The sequence below is a fragment of the Bidens hawaiensis genome, unplaced genomic scaffold, assembly GCF_021521415.1.
Source record: "Bidens hawaiensis isolate Kalapana, Puna unplaced genomic scaffold, B.hawaiensis_p1.1 tig00027299_1, whole genome shotgun sequence".
Classification (NCBI taxonomy): domain Eukaryota; kingdom Viridiplantae; phylum Streptophyta; class Magnoliopsida; order Asterales; family Asteraceae; genus Bidens; species Bidens hawaiensis.
In genome coordinates, this window is record NW_027494407.1 from 119212 (window position 1) to 141599 (window position 22388).

At 35.0% G+C, this 22388-nt stretch overlaps 3 protein-coding genes across 3 annotated transcripts; 2 read left to right on the top strand and 1 right to left on the bottom strand.

Annotated features, from left to right (window-relative positions):
- The first annotated feature begins 7688 nt into the window (after positions 1-7688).
- Positions 7689-10735, top strand: LOC143575142 (aluminum-activated malate transporter 10-like). The gene is made up of 4 exons (XM_077059586.1): positions 7689-8019; positions 10005-10249; positions 10347-10588; positions 10651-10735. Exons 1-4 carry the CDS (start codon positions 7689-7691, stop codon positions 10733-10735), a joined length of 903 nt encoding a protein of 300 aa, XP_076915701.1.
- Positions 10736-13688: 2953 nt separating this feature from the next.
- LOC143575128 (oligopeptide transporter 7-like) lies at positions 13689-19048 on the top strand. Its single transcript, XM_077059574.1, has 5 exons — positions 13689-14201; positions 15013-15110; positions 16147-16716; positions 17580-17835; positions 17940-19048. The coding sequence occupies exons 1-5, from the start codon at positions 13689-13691 to the stop codon at positions 18729-18731; spliced, it is 2229 nt and encodes a 742-aa protein (XP_076915689.1). The 3' UTR covers positions 18732-19048.
- An 864-nt stretch (positions 19049-19912) lies between these two features.
- Positions 19913-21907, bottom strand: LOC143575131 (uncharacterized). Its single transcript, XM_077059576.1, has 2 exons — positions 21421-21907; positions 19913-20558 (listed from the first exon to the last, which is right to left on the bottom strand). The coding sequence occupies exons 1-2, from the start codon at positions 21899-21901 to the stop codon at positions 19984-19986; spliced, it is 1056 nt and encodes a 351-aa protein (XP_076915691.1). The 5' UTR covers positions 21902-21907; the 3' UTR covers positions 19913-19983.
- Positions 21908-22388: the final 481 nt, after the last annotated feature.

Here is a 22388-nt window from a genome sequence, read left to right on the forward strand (position 1 = left end):
ATTTTATTGTATACCCTTTGTCTAATGAAAGCCTTGGAAAACAATCAAGTTGTTTAGCAACATATAGTATCATACTGGATCGTGTTGACCTGGTTAAGAAAACGGGTCGTGACAGCTAAAACCAAAACTTGTTTTTTCCATGTCGTGCTCTGGTATTGTATGTTTGATTTGATCGATTGTAGGTTTAAGGACCATAACTGTAAGATAAGAAATGATAGAATAGTAAGTTATTTGATATAAAAGTTTTGTTAAACGAACATCCATTTTAGAAAAGAAACACTTGTAAATTTCTTACTTGATCTGTTGGATGGAAATCCAACTCTTAGATCAACTGATATTTTGGTCTCTGGATGGATAAGGAGAAACACGCATGTTAGATCTAACAAGGGTTTCCCTTTTTGTGGGCTTGGGTAGTTGTGTCAGGTTTAGGCTACATCAAAAGTTGTTTCATGCAAGGTGACCAAACACGAGAAAGTATGTCTTGACAACACCATGTGTTTTTACCCTTCGCATTTGATACTATTGGTTTTCTAGCGCATGAGGTTGTAAAAATACTTAGTCATATCCAAAGGGTCATGAATTGTAATGTTATAACCCCACATTCTATGAATGCTATTATTAAATGACTTACTTTTGCTATCTAGAAAGGGCTAGCGGCGCAGATTGTGACCCGTTTGCCTTTTGTATCAACGTAAACACTACTTTATATTGAAATAAAGTCTTTGTAAAACAAAAAGAAAGGAATAACTAATGGATTTGAAAAACAATGGCAATTCGTATACCTTTTTTTTAATAACTAAGAGACTATTTTAAAGCTGTATGCTTTTTCCACTTAAGAGACTATTTTAGAAGTGTATGTTAAGCACAAGTCATTTGTATAAATTATTCAAAATGATTTGATATGTTTATATTTTTAGTGAAAGTGCGAGATTATACCCACTATGGATGTATAAAGGACAGAAGTATAAAACCTTATTCTCTTTCACATTGATGATATACTGATATTAATATAATGATAACATATATTGAAGGTGCAAACATGCGAAAAGGACATACATTAAGAGTGTGTCAAAAGTTGAACATTTGCTTTTGAGCAAACTATGACTTTGGCTTGTACTTAATTTTAGATGTGTATAGTCCGCCAAGAAGTTCTTTCTGAGTACTCTTCTATTCGAAATCAGCTATTTTATCTAGGCTTGGTATCTCGTTTGGTTCTCTGAAATGATGGAAAAGATCATATCATTGGCCTATCTTTGAATTAAAATAGATCATCGTTCAAATCTTTGTCTTGGAATTATTAGTGTGTTTTTCTACTTTAAGTTGTGTTTGCTATTTTGACTTCTAGCGTCTTGTTGGTTAATTGTGCTGTTTTTTAATAAAAGTTGTCATTCGAAAAAAACAAACAAAGATGGGCGGGGTGCCCATTATACTTTTCTATTGTTTTCATTAGGCTTTTTATGGTTGAAGTAAAGCTTGCAGATTGAGCATAAGTCTAGGGACGAAATATTAGGTTTACTCTTGCTTTTTATTTTTGGATTTGCCTTTCAAGTTGGTGCATAAAAGTGAGATAAGTTTTCTTCCCACTCCATAGTGAACAGGCTAGACAAACCAATAAAATTAATTCTTTACATGTACAAATTTGGTTAAAAAGTACACTTGTCATTTATGTCCTAACTATTTCTTGATATTCCTAATTATTTCACAAAAAATTTGTATTAATTTATTAAATCAAACATAGTAATTACATCGAAACAGAATTCAAGTGAGCAACAACCTACGTCGCTATCCTTTTTTAAATTGCAAAACTTAGTCTTTTAAAAGCTACATTATCTATAATCATATATTAAATAAAATAGTGCACAAATGTAAATAAATCTTCATGTTCAATATTGCAATAGAAATTTGTGACGGATAAAAATAAAGAAATAAAAAACACGATTTTCAATGAATATCTTTATTAAAAACATCCTGTATTTTGAATGAAATTTTAGTGTTCTGGTAATGAAAACAATTAATATTGTGAGAACTAAGAGTATATTTGTGTGAAATCAATAATAGAATTTTCGAGAGCTGAAATCCATCAGTAACTATATCGCAACTAAGGAGCTTTAATTTGTAAAATAACGGCTTATGTGACGGGCATAAATCCGTTGTTAATAGCGAGCTGAAATCCATTGATATCGTCAATTGTTTAATAACCATGAAATTTGTCAAAACTGGTCATTAGTTTGGTTTTATGGTCGTTCTTTATATTTTACTTTTCTTAACTCCTCATTTTCTTATCGTTGTGTTTCACTAACGTTGCGTTTTCTTAACGTTGTGTTTTCTTATAGATGCGTTTTCTTAACACTTCGTTTTCAAAACGCTGCGTTTTCTTATCGCAGTGTTTTCTTAATGCGTTGTTTTCTTGACATTGCGTTTTCTTATTGCCACATTTTCTTCATGCTTTAACACAGAGTTTTCTTAACACTGCATTTTCTTAACACTACGTTCTCTTAACGCTACGCTTTTGTCACACCCCAACCTATGAAGGAAATATCGGGGCGTGAATTGATTGCTCACATCTCAAAAGTCACTATCATATAATATTTATGACCACATCTAAATTATTTTATTAGATCAACCAAGTACAAACACAACATATTTTCACTTCAACCATGTATATAATCTGCAATCTGTATACAAAATACAATAGATTTGTCATCATAAAGTTGAGCAAGTAATCAGCCGTTGATAATAAATATAATATATGAGAAAGATGCAAATCAATGTTATGAGTGTATGTTTATAATACCAGTGTAGGAAGAAATAGCATATGTACTCTATGCAGGTTTATCATTACAGTGTAGGTTAATCATAACATCGTAGGAACACGTTGCAACTATGTAGGTCATCCTGTTATGTTTACATGTGTAGGAGAGTTTGTATATCACGTTGTGTAGGAGCTTGTGTAAGTTTTCAGCTGGTGTGTATTTCAAAGTAAGTGTAAGAGTCTTTTTTCCTTGTGTAGAAGTCTGTATACACAAAACTACAATAGTATTTTGTAAAAGTGTGTGTATTTATTTCGAAATCAATAGGATTTTCTTTGACATATATGAGTTTCTATATTTATTATAACAAGAAAATTACAACTCTATTCTTTTTATTAAAACCTAATTAAAAATATTTTCCAATTATTACAAAAATGCCATAAACATTGTAGGCCTTAGATCAATCTAAATCAAGGGTTATAAATCATTTTTCGCATTTCTCGCACTAAGTTGATTTCTCTCCTGAACCACCCCATATATATATATATATATATATATATATATAGAAAAGGGTTCAAATAAAAATAAAGAGTTTCATAAGAATGGTAAGAACCAATAGATTTTTGGCATGTGGCATTACAACCTATGGTAGAAGAACAATTCTAGGAAACTATGTCAGTTATAGTGGTGAAAGAGTAATTCTAGGAAACAATGGCGGTTTTTTGTAATTTTAAATCTCAACCATAAATTAACATGATCCAATGATTAAGATCTATTCCTAGTCTTCCTATGAAACTACTTCTTTTTAGAATAACCCTCTCCTATATATATATATATATATATAGAAAAGGTTTAAAATAAAAATACATAGTTTTGTAGGAAGAGTAGGAATAACACAAAATTTAGAGTTAAGAAACTATGTAGCATAAATCCTTAATCCTAGGAAATTATTTGGTAGTTTAAAAACTACCAATCTCAACCATTAGATCACAAATCCAATGGCTTAGATTGATTCTTACTATTCTTAGAAAACTATTTCTTTTTATTATAACTCACCCCTATATATATATATATATATATAGAAAAAGGTTCAAATAAAAAGAAGAATTTTCCTAAGAATGGTAAGAACCAATAGAATTGTGACATTTGGCATTACAACCTATGGTGAAAGAACAATTTTAGGAAACTATGTTGGTTATAAGAGTGAAAGAGTAATTCTATGAAATTATGACGGTTTTTAGTAATTTTAAATCTCAACCATTGATTGATATGATCCAATAGCTATGATTTATTCCTAGTATTCCTAGGAAACTACTTGTTTTTAGGATAACCCTCCCCTATATATATATATATATATATATATATATATATATATATATATATATATATATATATATATAAGAGACTTTTATAAAGTTATATACTTTCTTCCACTTTAAGAGACTATTTTAAAACTGTGTGTTCACCACAAGCCATTTATATAAATTATTCAAAGTGATATGATATCTTTATATTTTAAGTGAAAATGCAAGATCATACCCACTACGGATGTAGACAGGACAGAACTCACAGAAATACAAAACCTTATTGGCTTATTCTCTTTTCACAATGGTGATACAAATGTAATGTTAACATATATTAAAGGTGGAAACATGGGAAAAGGACATTAGTTAACAATAATATTCTTGGAATGAAGAGTGTGTCAAAAGTGGAAGATTTGCTTTTGAGCAAATTATAACTTTGGCTATGTACTTAACTAAGATGTTTACAGGGCACCTAGAACTTCTTTTCTGAGTGCTCTTCTATGAGAAATCAACTATTTTATCTAGTTTCCGTCTTCGACATTCGTGATTGCGTGCCTTGATCAGGGCATTTTTTAAATGCTTGATCAGGGCATATAAAACGAAGATGGCCGGGTTGGTACGTGCACATTTATTTTTCTGCTATTTTTATTAGGTATTTTATGGTTGAAGTAAGCTTGCAGATTGAGCATAAGTCCAGGGATTAATTATTAAATTTACTCTTGCTTTTTATTTTTGAGTTTGGCTTGGCTTTCAAGTTGGTGTATAAAGGAGAGATAAGTGCTCTTCCCACTCCATAGTGATTCTAGTGAAGAGGCTAAACAAACCAAATAAATTAATTTTTTACATTTTACAAATTTGGTTAAAAGATAGACTTGCCAATTTGCCATTCATGTCCTAATTAAAGTCCTTTTCAAAAAATAAAAAATTAAACACTTGCACAAGTGTAAATAAAACTTTATGTACACTTTTGCTATAGAATTTTGTGACTTAAAAGGAAAAAAAAAGACCGATTTTCTATGAAAATCAAAGGAAATTTCAATATCTTGAAAACCCTAATGTAGCAATTAAGTTTTGAAAAGAACCGACAAACATTATTTATGCATTTCCAACAGTTTTTGGTATAGAAAACGACTCAACTTCTAGTGGTGACAACCCTTAATATTATGAGGACTAGCCGGGGACTAAGAGAAGATATGTGTGAAATCAATGATGGCATCAATAATTATGGAGCAACTAACCAGTTGTGTAAAACTACGAAGTTTGTGATGGGCAGAAATTCATCCCTAGTTATATAGCAACTATTTCTGTTACACCTTTATGTTCGTCGCACATGGTTTCACTTTTTTATTTGTGTTGTATGTTAATGGAGTTGATCCGAGAGGTAACATAATGTTATTTGGATCAACTAGTAAGAGAAAATGAGGCAAAACAAGGGCTTTTTGCGAAATGGCATAAGCTTCTCCTTCGTACCAAGGCTATCTTCTCTCGACTTCATATTATTTTATTCTTTGAGATTAGTATATGTGTCTTTTGATTATTTTTTTATTTGGGCTACCCTCCTTTTGTATGCATCTCAATAAGGTCCCGTCGCCATTGCCATTTGCTAGCTACTTAGCTAGGTGTGTTCATGGTTTCTTTTAAAATCCGTGAAATCATTCACACAAGTCATTGGTTTAGTTTCATGGTCGTTTTTTCCATTACTTTCGGCCAGTCAGTTTCAAAGGTCAATAAGCATATACTGTGAAACCAATTACTAACGGTTTGGGTTGGGTTTAATCATGACACATTTTGGTTTTTTATAATAAAAAACCGTTATCACCAGTTTGGCTCACGGTTTGATCTTAAATCCGGACCGTGGATACCCCTACCAATGATGACGTCCTTATGAAACATGGTCAAGATATTACTCTTTTCTTGTAACCAATACAATATCTTGATACCTCAATGAAAAAAACTCCCGTTTATTTGGTTTTGTGCTACACGAGTTATCCCACCTATCCGATTACAAGAACAGAAGAACTAGTTTTCTTTTTGAAGTTTTTTTGATCAATTTATGTTGGTTAGAAACCAATTGGCTTCTAGTATGTAGTTCTGGATGAAATAAACTCCGCCTAGTATCTGGTAAGACGAAGAATAGTGGAGGGGGTTTAGTTAACCAAAAGTACTGTCACGTAGGAACTGGGACCTTAACTAACTACGTAACCCATAAATTATGTATAGTGGAGGGGCTTTAACTAAGCAAGTTTATAATCAAATTGCTTTTTATACATTTACGAATGGATTCTGACTAGTTGAATTTGACTGTGGTCCCATTACCTTGAGCCTCTTTGCTCGTTAAAGCATTAGCGGCCCATGAGGCCAAACCCTCTTTAATTAAAAGCCCATCCTCCGAAGGTTGTATGATGATGCCATTATTCCTTAATGATGTGGCGGGAACATAGGTTTTGGCACCCATAACACTCGGTCTAACCCCTTAAAATACCTAATCCAGTCAGAGGTTAAAATGTAAGTCTTGGACATCAATAAATATGCTTATTTAAGAAGGAAAAGGCATATGCAAGTGTCTCGAAAGAACAAGATTTACAGCATATGACTTTACCGATGTAATGATCGGCTTAATTAAAATATCTCATGCTCTGAAGAGCTAAAAGCAATACTTAGGGGAATAGGGGGGTGTTTGGGATTGCTTATTTTTACAAACTTATAACTTATTAACTTTTTAAAAGTGAATAAGTCGTTTGGGATTGTTTTTTATGTGAGAGGGAAAAGTTAATAAGTTACACTTTTGTAATTCATTAACTTATTGAAAAGTTATAAAGAGTTTTCATAAGGAATCCTGAACACCCCCTAATTAGTGCGTTTACGTATGGAAACAATATTGATCTGTATAGTGCTTTATGACTAATGTTGAGCATTGCTATTTACTTACAAGAGTAAACTGCGGTTTTCGTACATTTGGTTTGTTCAAATCTGCGGTTTTAGTCCAATGGTTTTAAATTTGCGATTTTCGTCCTTGTGGTTTCATTTTACTTGCAATTAAACCCGAATTCACTAACCCCGTTAATTTTGGTCTTTAAACCCATCAGCGCGCCCCTAACGTGAAGGGCAAATTTGTCCATTTTCTTCACAAATGCAACCCAGCCCCTCACGTGAGGGGGCTTGCGAATTATGATTGGGGTTTATTTTGGGAGAAAAAAGACAAAACTGCCCCTGAAGTGAGGGGCACGCTGATGGGTTTAACTACCAAACTTAACAGGGTTAGTGGATTCGGGTTTAATTGCAAGTAAATTGAAACCACAGGGACGAAAATCGCAAATTTAAAATTATTGGACTAAAACCGCGGATTTGGACAAACCACAGGTACGAAACCCGCAGTTTACTCTACTTACAATTTGAGATCAAGAAAGTGACATATGTATGCCATGCGCCCTATATTGACTTATCTAACCAGAAAACATGATGCCACGTTATATTATGTAACCACTTATTCTACATATACAAAGTGGTCACCAAATCTTGGTTACAAATACACTAAATGTCATATAGCAAATCAATAAAAGGCATAGCTTAATTATCTAGAACATTATTAGCCATATTCTCTTCAGGGTCTTGTTCTAGTTCTCCACACTTAGTAATGGCTAACATGAATGGAGTCGAGTGGAGTATTAGAGTGGATGATGGATCATCAATGGTGCTTGAGCCCGAGCACACACATGGAGTGATGAGATTGTGGGACTGGTTAAAGAGTTTGATCGTTCGGTTCATGACGAGAGTGTGGATGTTTGTAAAGAAGGCATGGGATTTAGGGGTTGATGACCCTAGAAAAGTCTTCCATTGTCTAAAAGTTGGGGTGGCTTTAATGGTTGTTTCTTTGTTTTACTACATGAGACCTTTGTATGATGGTGTTGGTGGAACTGCCATTTGGGCGGTTATGACTGTTGTTGTCGTCTTCGAATATACTGTTGGTAGGTATTTGGTTTGAAACCAATATAGTTTTCTTTAGAGTAAAGTGCCATTTTAGTTCTTGTGATTTGGCAAATAATGCGAATTTAGTTCAAAAAGTTTATTTTTTACATAAGAACCCTCCACGTTTCTCAGTTATTGTTAATTACATCCAAATCACTAACCCCGTTAAATTTTATCGTTAAGTCAGGGGTAGACATGTCTTTTCACTATTTCTTTATTATAATACTTATTTCAGTGAACTGCGATTTTCGTCCTTGTGGTTTGTCCAAATTTGCGGTTTTAGTCCAATAGTTTTAAGTTTGCAATTTTCTTCCCTATGGTTTCATTTCACTTGCAATTAAACTCGAATTCCTTAATCTCGTTAAGTTTGGTTGTTAAACCCATCAGTGTGCCCTTCACGTGATGGGCAATTTTGTTCCTTATTTTTTCCCTTTTTTCCCAAATACACCCCAGCCCCTCACGTGAGGGGGTTGCGATTTAGGGTTAAGCTTTATTTGGAGAGAAAAAAGACAAAATTGATCGTCACATGAGGGGCACGCAAATGTGTTAACGACAAGACTTAACAAGGTTAATAAATTCGGGTTTAATTGCAAGTGAAATGAAACCATAAGGAATAAAATTGTAAATTTGAAACTACTGGACTAAAACTGCAGATTTTGACAAACCAGAGGGACGAAAACCGCAGTTTACTTAAACAAGTATTATAATGAAGAAAGAGTGAAAAGTCATATCTACCCCTGACTTAACGATAAAATTTAACGGGGTTAGTGATTTGGATGTAATTGGAAAAAACTGGGAAACGTGGAGGGTCCATATGCAAAAAATAAACTTTTTGGACTAAATTCGTATTATTTACCAAACCACAAGGACTAAAATGACACTTTACTCTTTTTTTTTAAGAGAAACATGCTTATGTGTATAAACATTGTAGGTGGAACTACGTACAAGTGTTTGAACAGAACTTGTGCCACTTTTCTTGCTGGATTTCTTGCACTTGGGATTCATTGGATTGCTAGTCACACTAGTCACCAACTTGAACCATATATTATGGGGATTTCCCTTTTCATATTAGGTAACTTACACAAAGCATATTATATAATTTTGTCTATCAAATAAACATGAGTGAACTACGGTTTTCGTCCATGTGGTTTGTCTAAATCTACGGTTTTAGTCCAATAGTTTCAATTTGCGATTTTTCGTCCTTGTGATTTCATTTCACTTGCAATTAAACCCCAATTCGTTAACCTCGTTAAGTCTGGTCGTTAAACCCATTAGCATGCCCCTCACGTGAGGGGCATTTTTGTCCTTTTTCTCCTCAAATAAACCAAGTTGTAATTCGCAAGCCCCCCCTCACGTGACGGGCTGGAGTGTATTTGGGGGGGAAAGGGACAAAATTGCCCTCACGTGAAGGGTACGATGATGGGTTTAACGACCAGACTAAACAAGGTTGATGAATTCGGGTTTAATTGCAGATGAAATGAAACCAAATGGACGGAAATCGCAAATTTGAAACTATTTAACTAAAACCGCAGATTTAGACAAACCAAAGGGACGAAAATCGCAGTTTACTCAATAAACGTATATCCTAAGTTTAGTTTCACAAACTAATGATTTTCTTAACAGCTTCCGCTACAACCTTCTCAAGATTCATCCCAGTAGTGAAAGCTAGGTTCGACTATGGATGCACCATCTTCATTCTTACATACAGCCTAGTCGCATTGTCAGGGTACCGTGTTGATCATCTCCTACACATGGCTCATGAAAGGTTATCAACCATAATCATAGGGACTTGTTTGTGCATTATAACTTGTATGGTTGTTTTTCCTGTCTGGGCTGTTTAGAGCTCCATCTTCTTGTCTCACATAACATGGATAAGCTCGCAAAATCTCTAGATTGTAAGTACTTCAAACAATGCATGCTAAATAACATCATTACAAGTTACATGATTTTACCATCTCTTAAACAACATTATTTTCTTATAAAGGTTGTGTAGCTGATTATTTTTGTTGCGGTGACGAGGAATGTAAGAAAAGTTTACAAGGTTATAAATGTGTGTTGAATTCAAAAGCCTCAGAAGAATCCATGGCAAACTTTGCTCGATGGGAGCCCGCACATGGGCGTTTCAATTTCCGACACCCATGGAAAAATTACCTTAAGATTGGCGCATTGTCACGTAGTTGTGCTTATTGCATTGAAACATTAACTAGTTACTTGGCATCCAAGAATCAGGTGAATCCTTATGTCTGATTTATTCAAATGTCACCTTTTATACACGAAACCGAATATTAATAAACATATAAACACGCTTTCATGGTTGTAAACATAGGTCCCGGAATTAATAAAGAACCATCTTGAAACATCATGCATGAATCTAAGCTCAAGTTCATCGAATGTTATAAGAGAACTAGCAACAAGTGTAAGCACGATGACAAGATCGGCAAAGATTAACATGATTGTTAAAGATATGAACCACGCGATTCGTGAACTACAAAATGACTTAAACTCCCTTCTAGATTTGATGATCCAACCACATGATCACGAGGAGAAAAATGAGCCGAATGAAATACAGTATTGCCAGAAGTCATCCCGCTAATGAGTTTTGCATCTTTATTAATTGAAACCGCTTCTAGGATAGAAGAACATATGATGAAAGCAGTGGAAGAGTTGGCAGAAAAGGCTCAGTTTAAACAACCAGAAAATGAAGTAAAACTCTAAGAAAAACATATAGCTAACAAGATTACGTTACTAGATTAACTCATTAAATCGAGTGGGTTCGCTTATTTTATGTTTTCCGCTACTTATCTAGTTCTTGAATAATGTTGTTGAGCTTTGTTACATTTGTTATGTTTTTTATTCGGATATGCATTGAATAACCATAGCATTGTTACTATGCAAGTTAGTTAAAAATGTTAAATGATAATCATTTTGATAGTTATCAAATATCCAAGAGTCGCGTTTGTTAGTTTAGTTTATATAAACGCAATTTCATATTCAGTTTTAATAAAGTTTGAAGAACGATTACATAGTTTAAATGTGATTACAACTATGGTGTCCAAGAGCAAACTGCATACTGGATTATCATCCGATCAGAAAGCATTCGATCAAGAACCGGCCAATGTGATCGCTTTTCAACGAGTATAAGTATATACAACCTTGATGACATGTTCTCTGATGTACTTTAATGATTTGATAACATAAACACATTCTGGTACACCCAGCATAGGTAGAGTATTAATTTAGTTTTATATATACATACTTTTAATTAATCGAAAATTAATTTATAATGTAACATACCGAAATTTTTAACTAAATATATTTGGAGAATCAACTATGAATGTTTTGTTTTAGATGTAGCAAGAATATGTAAGAATGAGAGGGAGTATTATGTGCTGGTATCAAAACTTAAACATGGAATTCTAAGAGCATTTTCAGTCCGTTCTCTATAAATATATGTAATTGGGTTTTGTAAGTATATGGTATCGCTCACTATCGCCTTTCAACGAGTATAAGTATATATACAGTGGTTACGCATTTCCTTATAGAAGTTAATAAGCTGATAACATAATTAAACACGCCATGATGCACCTAGCGTAGGCAACTCCTCGTTATTTTAGTTTCGTTTTTGTTCTTATATACTGATTTTTTTTTTAATTAAGTGAAAACTTACTAGTTTCGAAAGTAGTATCTAAATATGAATGTGAATATGAATATGAATCTGTCATATTAGCAACTAGCGGATGCTTATAACTAAACGTAGTTATTAACTCACTCTCATATGCTAATGAGTTGGACCAAAGAGCACAAACAATGACACTGTTCTAAATAATTTTTCTACATAATTAAGTCTACTTAGATAATTAAACACATATGTAAGCTCACTACTACATGAAGCATTTGTAATTAAAGTTTTATTGCTAACGGATCAAGAATAGTAATTTTAGTCATGTCCAACAAGTCATGAATCTACGAATATTATTTTAAATGACTTAGTTTTGCTATCTAAAAAGGACTAGCGACGTGATTTGTTGCTCATTTGCCTTCTAGTCTTTGATTATTAATGGACGACGCACAATTTACTAGCCCATCAAATTTAACTCAAGCCCAGTGGATTTTCGTTGTAGCTCGGTATTCCCAATTTACTTCTTTACTTGGTGTTGCTAGATTTCAACCATCATTTTAAGATTTTTTTTTCTTTTCTTGTTCTTAGATTTAACTTCACAAATCATCCATTTGTCTCAGTTTATTGATATACAGCTTCCTAACTTCGTGCATACTCTTTCATTTTCACATCAACGTCACTTCTCTTTCCCTAAATAAAAAGTTTATTGTTTTATATCTATAGAGGTTACATTGAGCTTGAGAACTTGCACATCGTCTTCTTCTTCCTTCGGCTTCATTAGCGAGAGAAAGTCGTGCTCCCTCCCGGTGACGGAAGGTCGGGCACCTATGAAATTTTTTTTAGAGGCATACATATGTTAAAATTCCAATCAACCGCTATGAAATTTTGACATCGACCTTCTTTCTACCCCTGTAAAAAAATTTCCGTGTCCCTCCCTCCTCCCCTTCCCGGACAATTGTCACATAGGCCTTCCCTTCTCCATTTTTCAACTCCTTGCACCCAAATAAAAATAAGTGCATTTATAAGTTTTAACACTAAACAAATATTTGAGTAAGTTTTATTTTAAACGTGTAGAAATAATATAAAGTGGTTTCAAATTTAAAAAATTAAGAAAACCAATTTGGCTCTCATTTTGAAACCAAGCTAAATTCAAAATCTAGTTTTGTAAAGAAAGTAAAATCTAATAACAAAATTCAAATTTTTCGGAACCGTCCATGAATGTATGATGGTGATGGGCCTTATACTAATTAAATTCAATAAAGTAATTTAGTTAAATTTTACTTTATTCATTTGAATTATTATTATTCAAACAATTGTAAATTGGTGATCGTGCTATCTTACTTGATGTTTTAGAAACCGGTATTTTATTCTTACTGGATTTAGTTCAAACACGGTATAACCGGTTAAATCAAAATGAATCGAAAAGTTTAACCGGACTGAATAATTTACGTTGTTACTCCATATAAATACACTTTTTAACGGTTAACAAACGTATAATTGTCTAGGTACTTCATACGAGGTGACTCAATGCCAGTTGGCCGAACCCAGCTGTACGAAGTGCTTTTGCGTCTCCAATTTATCTCCAGTTTCGAAGAAACCCCACCCCGAACGTCCAATGGTGAGAAAACTCAGACTACCTCATGATCGAACCAAAGATCACAAAAGTACTGTCTTTCCTTCATTGAGCCACATATGTCTTCTTCAAAATGTTATAAACAGAAATCAAGCATGAACACCTGTTAAAAAACCCAAACTTCCTAACACTTTACGGTATTGAAAATGACTCAATAAACCATACATTAAATTCATACCATGAAAACAAGAAATGAGAAATTATATTTTACTCTAGTTATATTTATTGCAACTATTTACCGACTCCATTCACTTCCTCCACGTGGTATGGAAGTGCATCATTCGTGTTCAAAATTTAAACATGTTGGCATGTTTGTTAAGTTAGGTGGCTCTTCATCAAATACTCTATTTCTATTTTATACTCTCTTCATTTCATATTATTTTCCCTCCATAATAATAATAACAATAATATCTCCGATGGAACACAATCCCTCCGATGCCATCCATGTTCCACTTCTTCTGTCGTCCTCCAGTGGCTCGTCCTCCGAGCCACCAGAAGACGACAACTCGCCTATAAAACAGGTCACATTGACCGTACCTACAACAGACGACACAACGCTCCCAGTACTCACATTCCGCATGTGGGTGCTGGGAACGTTGGCATGCGTCCTGTTATCATTCCTAAACCAGTTCTTCTGGTTCAGGACCGAACCACTCAGCATCACCGCGATCTCTGCCCAGATTGCGGTGGTGCCACTTGGCCGCCTAATGGAGGCCAAGATAACTGACCGTGTGTTCTTTAAAGGCACACGGTGGGAGTTTACTATGAACCCTGGGCCGTTTAATGTTAAGGAACATGTTTTGATCACGATATTTGCGAATTCGGGTTCGGGTACGGTGTATGCGATTCATGTGGTTACGGGTGTGAAGATTTTTTATAAGCAACATATGAGTTTCTTTGTGTCACTCGTTGTTGTTCTCACAACTCAGGTAAATTGCTTATTTTTGCTTTCATGGGTTATTAAATGTTAGGGGTGTGCATGGAATTGAAAAAATCAATCTGAAACCGAAAATAGCAATACGAGAAAGAGAAAGTTAGATCGAAATGGCTGAATGAAGGTTTATGTTTTCGTAAAAACTGAACTTTTGTTTTTGTAATTTTCGTAAAAATGGCCACCACGTGAGGGGCATTTTTGTCCCTTTTCTTCCTTCCCAAATTAACCTGGTCGTAATTCGCAAGCCCCCTCACGTGAGGGCTGTGGTGTATTTGGGAAAAAGGGACAAAATTGCCCCTCACGTGAAGGGTACGCTGATGGGTTTAAGGACCAGACTTAATGGGTTAATGAATTCGGGTTTCATTGCAAGTGAAATGAAATCACGTGGACAAAAATCGTAAATTTGAAACTAGCGAACTAAAACCGCATATTTAAACAAGCCGCATAGATGAAAACCGCAGTTCACTCCAAATATTTTAAATTTTAATTCAAATGTCTAATATTATAAATTAATTACTAGCTAACAATAGTCTTTTTTTTTACAATTGTCCAAATGACGAAACCCAAAATTCCGAAATCAAACCGGTCCAAACAAAAATACCTGAAAAACCGAAACCGAATGGATTTAAAAAAAAAACTTAAAATGGTGCATTTCGATTATGGTTCGGTTTTAGCCAAAAGCAGAACCGAATCATGCACACTTCTATTAAGTCGATCTGGTTCAAAGAGATCAATGTTTAATAGGGTATTCAGTTTTTTTGATTTTTCACGAATATGGTGATGATGTGACGGTTTAATTGTGGTAGGTGCTAGGGTTTGGATGGGCTGGAATATTCAGAAGGTATCTGGTGGAGCCAGCTGAGATGTGGTGGCCATCCAATCTTGTTCAAGTTTCTTTGTTTAGGTAATTACTTGTATTGGGATGCGTTATTCATACACCCTTTATAGGGTCTATATAAAAGATAGATATAAATTCATTTTCAAAACTTTTCAAAATAATGTTTTGTGAATGTATCTAAAGTAACCAATAATGTTTTTTTTTGAAATGATACCAAAAACCAAACCAAAAAGATGTTTGTCACCTTGTTGGCCCACTACATTTTTCACGTGTGATATTGTGTCACATATTAAATATCATTTGGCCGGCTTGCTTGTTTAAAATTGAGAGGCGGTTTATTACTTTGTTTTTGTCAAATTTATGACATCATTAATATTCTCTCTTTTTATATTAAGAAACAAAAACATGTTGACTTGATGCTTTATGAAAAGGGCACAATGATTTAATAGGATGATATATGTTTAGTCAAGAGAGCGGGTCTTAAAGCAATCGGAAAGGTTGCTGCTTTATGATCATGGGTTTAAGGCTTGAAAATAGCTTATTGCACAAAAGTGTAGGGTAAGGCTGCATATAATAGATCGCAAAGCTAGTGCACACTGCACACGCCATTTATATATATGTTTAGCCAACCCAATTAAGTATTTTTTTTCATTTATTTTCCTCACTCCATATATGATTAAAAATTAGAGAATCAAGTAAAAGAGAATGGTGAAAAATACAAAATGACCATAGCTGTGATATATTGGTATTACTAGATTTTTTTTCATATAATATAATCTGAACTACTTATAATTTTGGATGCTGGTTGCATGTAGACAAGCTATGACATGTGTAATTTTTTTTCCATAAGTACTAAATGAATATTGGTTGCATGTAGACAGGCTTTGAAGTTTGTAATTTTTTTGTTTGGGAATATTTATGTAAATAAAGCTTTAAAAGTTTATTCATTATTTTGGTTAAAAGGATCAAATTGAATCCTACAATATTTATTTTTTAACAACTAAACATACTCTTTTTTTTAAAATTAAATCACCTTGTTCAGGTTTGAACCTAAGTTTTCACAACCCGATTATGAAACTAATTATATGATTTACTCGAACAGGGCTTTACACGAGAAAGAAAAACGACCCAAAGGCGGATTGACACGAACCCAATTCTTTCTAATCGCATTCACATGTAGTTTCGCATACTACATTTTCCCGGGTTACCTTTTCCAAATGTTAACCTCACTCTCATGGGTCTGCTGGATCTTCCCATCATCAATCATGGCCCAACAAATCGGATCCGGGCTTCACGGGCTCGGTATAGGTGCTATTGGGCTAGACTGGTCCAGCATTTCTGCTTACCTTGGAAGCCCATTAGCAAGCCCATGGTTTGCCACAGCCAATGTTGCTGCTGGCTTCTTCTTGGTTATGTATGTAATCACTCCACTTGCTTATTGGTTCAATGTATATAATGCGAAAAACTTCCCGATTTTTTCGGATGGCTTGTTCACAGCCGATGGCCAGGAGTATAATATTACAACGATCGTTGACTCGAATTTTCACTTTGATAATGATGCTTATCAACAACAAGGGCCTTTGTATCTTAGCACGTTTTTCGCTATGACTTATGGTGTTGGCTTTGCGGCTCTTTCGTCCATGGTGGTTCATGTGTTTCTCTTCCATGGAAGGTATGTTAAACTTCACATGTGAACTATATCAAGAAGTTTTTTAAAAATTGGCACTTTAAAATAATGTGATTACTTAGGAGTATTATTTTGAAACATTTTTATAAAGACAGAATTACATATTTTGTCCTTTAAACATACACAATTTATGGATCGGGTCTTTTAAAAAGTTTATTTGCATGCGGTGTCATTTACATGACATGTTTGTTTGATTTTCGTCCTTTTGACTAACGACATCCAACAACTCCGTTAAGTCTTGGCATGTGATGGCATTTAAGTCTTTTTATGCATACTATTTAAGTATTTATAATCAAAAAAACAAATTAAATATATTATTAGAAAAAAAAAAGCTAAATAAAATATGTTAAACAAAAACCCCGTTAAGTCTTGACATGTTTGGATTTAACTGGGTTTTTGGATGACAGTTAGTGTAAAGGCAAAAAACAAATGTATTTTGTTATATAAAGGACACCGCCCGCGAATAAACTTTTTAAAGAGCATGATCCATAAATTGCATATATTTAATGGACAAAATTTGTAATTGTGTCTTTTATAAATAGAGGGTGACATACAACTTTTTTTTTTAGTTTTCATTTAACATTTAATTTAATTTTCTCGACTAACATGTAATATCATGTATTTAGAAAATCTTATTTAGAAAATATAAATACAACTTTTTTATATAAAATGTGTTGTAAAAAGTTTCAAAATGGATGTAATCATATTCTTTCAACTTTATACATCTATTAACAAAAAAATAAATCCTAAATGAAGTTAACGAGATTTGGGCGTGTTTTACCTCAAACGAGTCATAGTAACCGTTGAACCCGAACTTACCTAGTTTGTTTGTGTGGCATATATTATAGTGAGATATGGGAGCAAAGCAAGTCAAGTTTCAAAGAAAAGAAAGTGGACATACACACTAGACTAATGAGCAAGTACAAGCAAGTGCCCGAATGGTGGTTTTGGTGCATACTTTTTGTAAACATATCATTAACTATATTCGCGTGCGAATATTACAACGAGCAGCTTCAGTTGCCATGGTGGGGTGTCGTTTTAGCTTGTGCGATCGCAGTATTCTTCACTCTCCCCATCGGCATTCTCACCGCCATCACTAACCAAGTAATTTAAATAAAAAATATTTTTTTCTCTAAAAGAATATGTTAACTTCTATAGTTCTAAATTAACTCATGTATTATGATATGGTGTTATTTAAATCATTTTAGGCCCCGGGTTTGAACATTATAACGGAGTATATAATCGGGTACATATATCCGGGATATCCGGTTGCTAATATGTGCTTCAAGGTGTATGGTTACATTAGCATGACACAAGCAATAACTTTCCTTCAAGATATCAAGCTTGGTCACTACATGAAGATACCGCCTCGATCAATGTTCATGGCACAAATAGTTGGAACCATAATTGCGGCTCTAGTGTACTTGTGCACCGCATGGTGGTTATTGGAGACAATTCCAGACATATGTGACTCGTCATCTGATGTCTGGACATGTCCTGGGGACCATGTGTTCTATGATGCATCGGTTATTTGGGGTTTGATCGGGCCTCGAAAAATCTTTGGAGATCAAGGAACTTATACCATGATCAATTGGGCTTTTCTTATAGGAGCGATAGCTCCTGTGTTGGTCTGGTTAGCCCACAGGGCTTTCCCTGACAAACACTGGATCACACTGGTAAATATGCCAGTGTTGATTGGTGCTACGGGGAATATGCCGCCGGCTACAGCTGTGAACTACACGGCTTGGATATTTGTTGGGTTTTTATCGGGATTTGTGATGTTTCGATATAGGCCCGATTTATGGCAAAGGCATAATTATGTGTTGTCGGGTGCGTTGGATGCGGGGTTGGCGTTTATGGGTGTGTTGTTGTACCTTTGTTTAGGTTTGGAGGATATTGGTTTGTATTGGTGGGGGAATGATCTTGACGGGTGCCCTTACGCTTCTTGTCCTACGGCTCCTGGTGTTTTCGTCGAGGGTTGTCCTGCTTTGGCATTTTGAATCCGTTTGCCTTTTCTTTTATATCAGGAGTGACGCTGGTAAAAATTTTGGATACGTCACTGGTTTTGTGGTTGGATTTTCTTGCTCAACCGCTTACGTTTCTTTATATTAAAACACATGGTCGATGTGGCTGCTCGCCACAATCTTGTTTCTAAGATTCTGTGTTGCTTGTATGTCGTGGTTGGCCATCAAAGGCTTCGATTGTTTCGATTCTGTTTTGGTTAGTTTATGATTCTTGTATTGCTTAGCTGCTTGCTGGCTTGTTTCTCTTCATCTTTTTATATATGTATCTTGCTAATAATTTTTTTTTAAGCAGACTCGCTAATTCTTGATTTCAAGATTGAAATATGATGTGTAGGCTATTGAAGTGAATAAAAAAAAATCATCAATAATAGACAACAAATGGAAACTTATTGTAATGTTTCATATAAATTGCCAATCCAGTATATTAATTACTTATATGGCAAAAAATCTAAAATTAGAGGTGCACAAAATGGTTTTTTATTTTTTATTCTTTAAACCAGAACTGGGTAAGAACCTGTTTCAGATTTGGTCAACAAAACCAAAAACAGGGTCAAGTGGGAATTGCTTCCGGGTATAGTCGGATTTTTGACTAGTTTTGCCATGTTTTTATCGTTGTTTTATTGTTGTTTGGCAGGGCAGGTCCGGGTTTTGACCAGGCAGAGGTGGTAGTGTGTTGTAAAAATCCGATTAATCGCTCTCTACCCCCACCGACTTGTCACCGATTAATCCTGATTTACCCAAAGGCGGTCAAAATTAAAAATTTTATGCATAAAATTTGGAATACATAATATTCGAAAATTTACATATAAATTCAATCTGATTAATAGTTAGTCCCTACCCCACCTAGCACCTGGCGATTTCTACAACACTAGGTGAAACTATTCCTCGGTGTGTGTAGTGTTTCTCTAAGGAACTGAAACCTGGTTTATACCTACATCAGGTCCGGTTCCGGGCCGGGTAGGGTACACAACCAGGTTTATGCCCAAGTCTAACTAAAATCAGATGAAAATAGAAAACAGTCAAGCATGTTGTTTCTATGCATGTTACCCCAATATTGTAAAATTGGTTAAACTAATTATCTTACAATTATTTACAAAGCTGTTAAAATCAAAGTTTACCTTCTTTATTTTTGAGATACAACAATGCAGCCATGAATCTTAATGACAACCCAAATGTTGCATTTTTTGCTTATTAATGTTAACAAAACAAGAAACACTAAACCATAAAATCACTCACTCCAATACTTCTCATCACTATCTTTATCATTATTATCTTCTTCATTAGACACCATTGATTCCATCTTAAACTTCTTCACATCTTCCACACAAGCACTCCTAAACAACCCTATATCAACCGTCCCGGATATCATGTGATACCCGCGTGACCTCATATCTTCCGGCTTGTCATGTGGCATTGCGAAACCAGACAGATACGCTCCACGGTCCTTCCTCGTCGTCTTCAGCACCCCCTTCTCCGCCGTCCTTAACATCTCCTTCACTTTCTTATTCCCCGGGTCCCACAAATACCCCATGCTCGCGCTCAAATCCAACGGGCCCATTTGCACGCAGTCGACTCCTTCAACGGATGCGATCTCGTCGATCTTCTTCACTCCCTCTTCGGATTCCACCTGGCACATGATTAGTAACTCGTCTTCATAGTTACTTAAATATCCATTGTCGATTCCGTAATCGGAGGCACGAACGACGGTGTGTGCAGAGCCACGGACTCCGTTTGGCGGGAATTTGCAGTAAGAGACTGCCTTTTTCGCCATTTTCTGGCTCTCGATCATCGGGAACATGAGACCTTATTATATACATAATTAGTAAACGTTGGTATTATATAAATATGAGTTAAGTATATTACGGGATAACACTCTGTCTTGTAAAACCTAGGGGCGTGTATGAAACTGAAATAACCAAACCGAAACAAACCCAACAGTTTGGTTTTATGTTTTCGTAAAAAACTTCAGTTTTGGGTGCAACTACCGAGAAAACGGAACTGTAACAAAAATCAACAGTTTGGTTTTGTGTTTTCGTAAAAATGGACTTTCAGTTCGGGTGCAACTAAAACCGAAAACAACAAACTGAAACAAAAACCAACGGTTTGGTTTTAAGCTTTCTTAAAAGCCAAACTTTCAGTTCAGTTTCAGTTTTGTGTGCAACTAAAACTGAAAACACCAAACTGAACTTATAGATTTCTTATTTTAATTTAAGGAATTAATTAATAGTTTAATATATAGCTTAACCCAAATAATTTAGCTGAATGTATAGTGATCAATTAATTATTAATTGCTGACTAAGAAAATAAACTTATGCCCAATTCGTTATTTCTCGCAACTTGTTTTTTGGCCCAAAATTTTCAAGCCAAGATAGCAAAACCGAAACCGAACAGTTTTCAAAACTAAAAAACCTACATTTCGGGTTGTGGTTTGGCTTAACCCAAAACCAAACCAGACCGACCCATGCACACCCCTAGTAAGACCGTAATTAACAATTATCAATAAAAACCACATTTACACCACCAATTTAAGTTAACACGAATTAATAATCTACATTGTAAAACAGTATTTAACAATTATCAATAATTCAATATTTAACCCATTACATTTTATACACATCATTAACAATTTAACAGTAACGCAAACTTAAAAGCCTTTTAACTTTACCTTGTGGCCCAAGATCAAGGGCCTTTTTAGCCCACGCCGGATCAGTATCCGGCAACCTAATAATCGCCGGCGTACGCGCCGCCGCAAGCGCGTGAAGACACGCCAACGCTTCAGGAATCCCACCGGGGCCATGCTCCATATCAACGACGACGAAATCGTAGCCGGAGAGAGCAGCAATCTCGGCGAGAGTGGGAGAGAATGATAGTAAGAACATCCCGTACAGTGTTTCACCATTCTTGAGGCGTGACTTTAGGGTTTGTGGGTTGTGTGTGGTGGTGGTGGATGATTTGATTGGAGTGATTAAGGGTTTGTGAGTGGTTGTGGTGGCTAATGAGGTGAAATTGGGGGTGTTTGGGAGGTGGGTTATGGACCTTATGGTTTGAAATGATGAATTTGAGGTGGGTTTTGAATTTGGTGGTGTATGGGTTTTGGAGTGGAGTGATGAAGGTGAAGGTGAAGGTGAGAAAGTATGAGTTGCCATTGAAGACTACTACTACTGTGATGCACCTGGTTGTTGCATTTGGATCTATTAGTGTGGGTGGTTTTGAGTGGCACGTGACAGTGTACATCTGAAAAGTTGTATATACGGCTCGTATAGGCTAACATGCGATCTTCATACGTTACGTTATATGTAGGAAAAAAATAGTTTTTTTGTGACTGGATGATTTATTTGCCTGTATAGTACCTGGTACATCATAAAACCTATACAGGTCGTTGTATGACCGTATAGAAAGCCTTTGTAGAAAAACGTTATAACCTAATCTTAAACAAAGGTTCTCGGGGTATAACTACAATTTACTTAGTCAAGTATGTTAAGTAAATTTAAATTAAATTTATCGTATTGTATTTTTCAACCTTTCAATATTTATTCATCTTCAAGTTTGTATGTAAATAGAACCTCCTAAGGCAGTGCATTTACACTCTCTCTACGACCGTATAGGGCTATACAAGGCACCTGAAACAATGAT